Genomic DNA, 241 nt, shown 5'->3' on the forward strand with positions numbered 1-241 from the left:
CACAAAATCCTCATCGTCCCTCAAGTTCTCAAATGCCGACGTTATACTGCTTTGGTAATTGTTCCATCGCAGACAAAAGTGTTGCGTATCTACCATCGTTATATCTATTCACCTACAATCAGAAAGAGAACGGTTCGCTACAGTTCAAACAGGTGGAAACTTGACACTTATCTTATCACACACAGGTGAATTGGAAAAAGCGAGAAAAGAAAAAAAAAAAAAACAAAAAAGAAAAAAAAAA

The 241-nt window shown here is 36.1% G+C and overlaps 1 protein-coding gene across 1 annotated transcript in view; it reads right to left on the reverse strand.

Annotated features, from left to right (window-relative positions):
• The window catches only part of LOC102670961 (broad-complex core protein isoforms 1/2/3/4/5-like), a 16,099-nt gene that overhangs the window by 13,015 nt on the left and 2,843 nt on the right, over positions 1-241 (reverse strand). The window contains exon 2 of the mRNA XM_031514467.1: positions 1-112. This exon is cut by the window's left edge and continues 1 nt beyond it. Within this exon, the coding sequence (XP_031370327.1) occupies positions 1-96 (96 nt within the window). The 5' untranslated portion in view covers positions 97-112. The remainder of the gene's footprint in view (positions 113-241) is intronic.

This window comes from Apis dorsata, unplaced genomic scaffold (assembly GCF_000469605.1).
Source record: "Apis dorsata unplaced genomic scaffold, Apis dorsata 1.3 scaffold_1004, whole genome shotgun sequence".
NCBI lineage: Eukaryota > Metazoa > Arthropoda > Insecta > Hymenoptera > Apidae > Apis > Apis dorsata.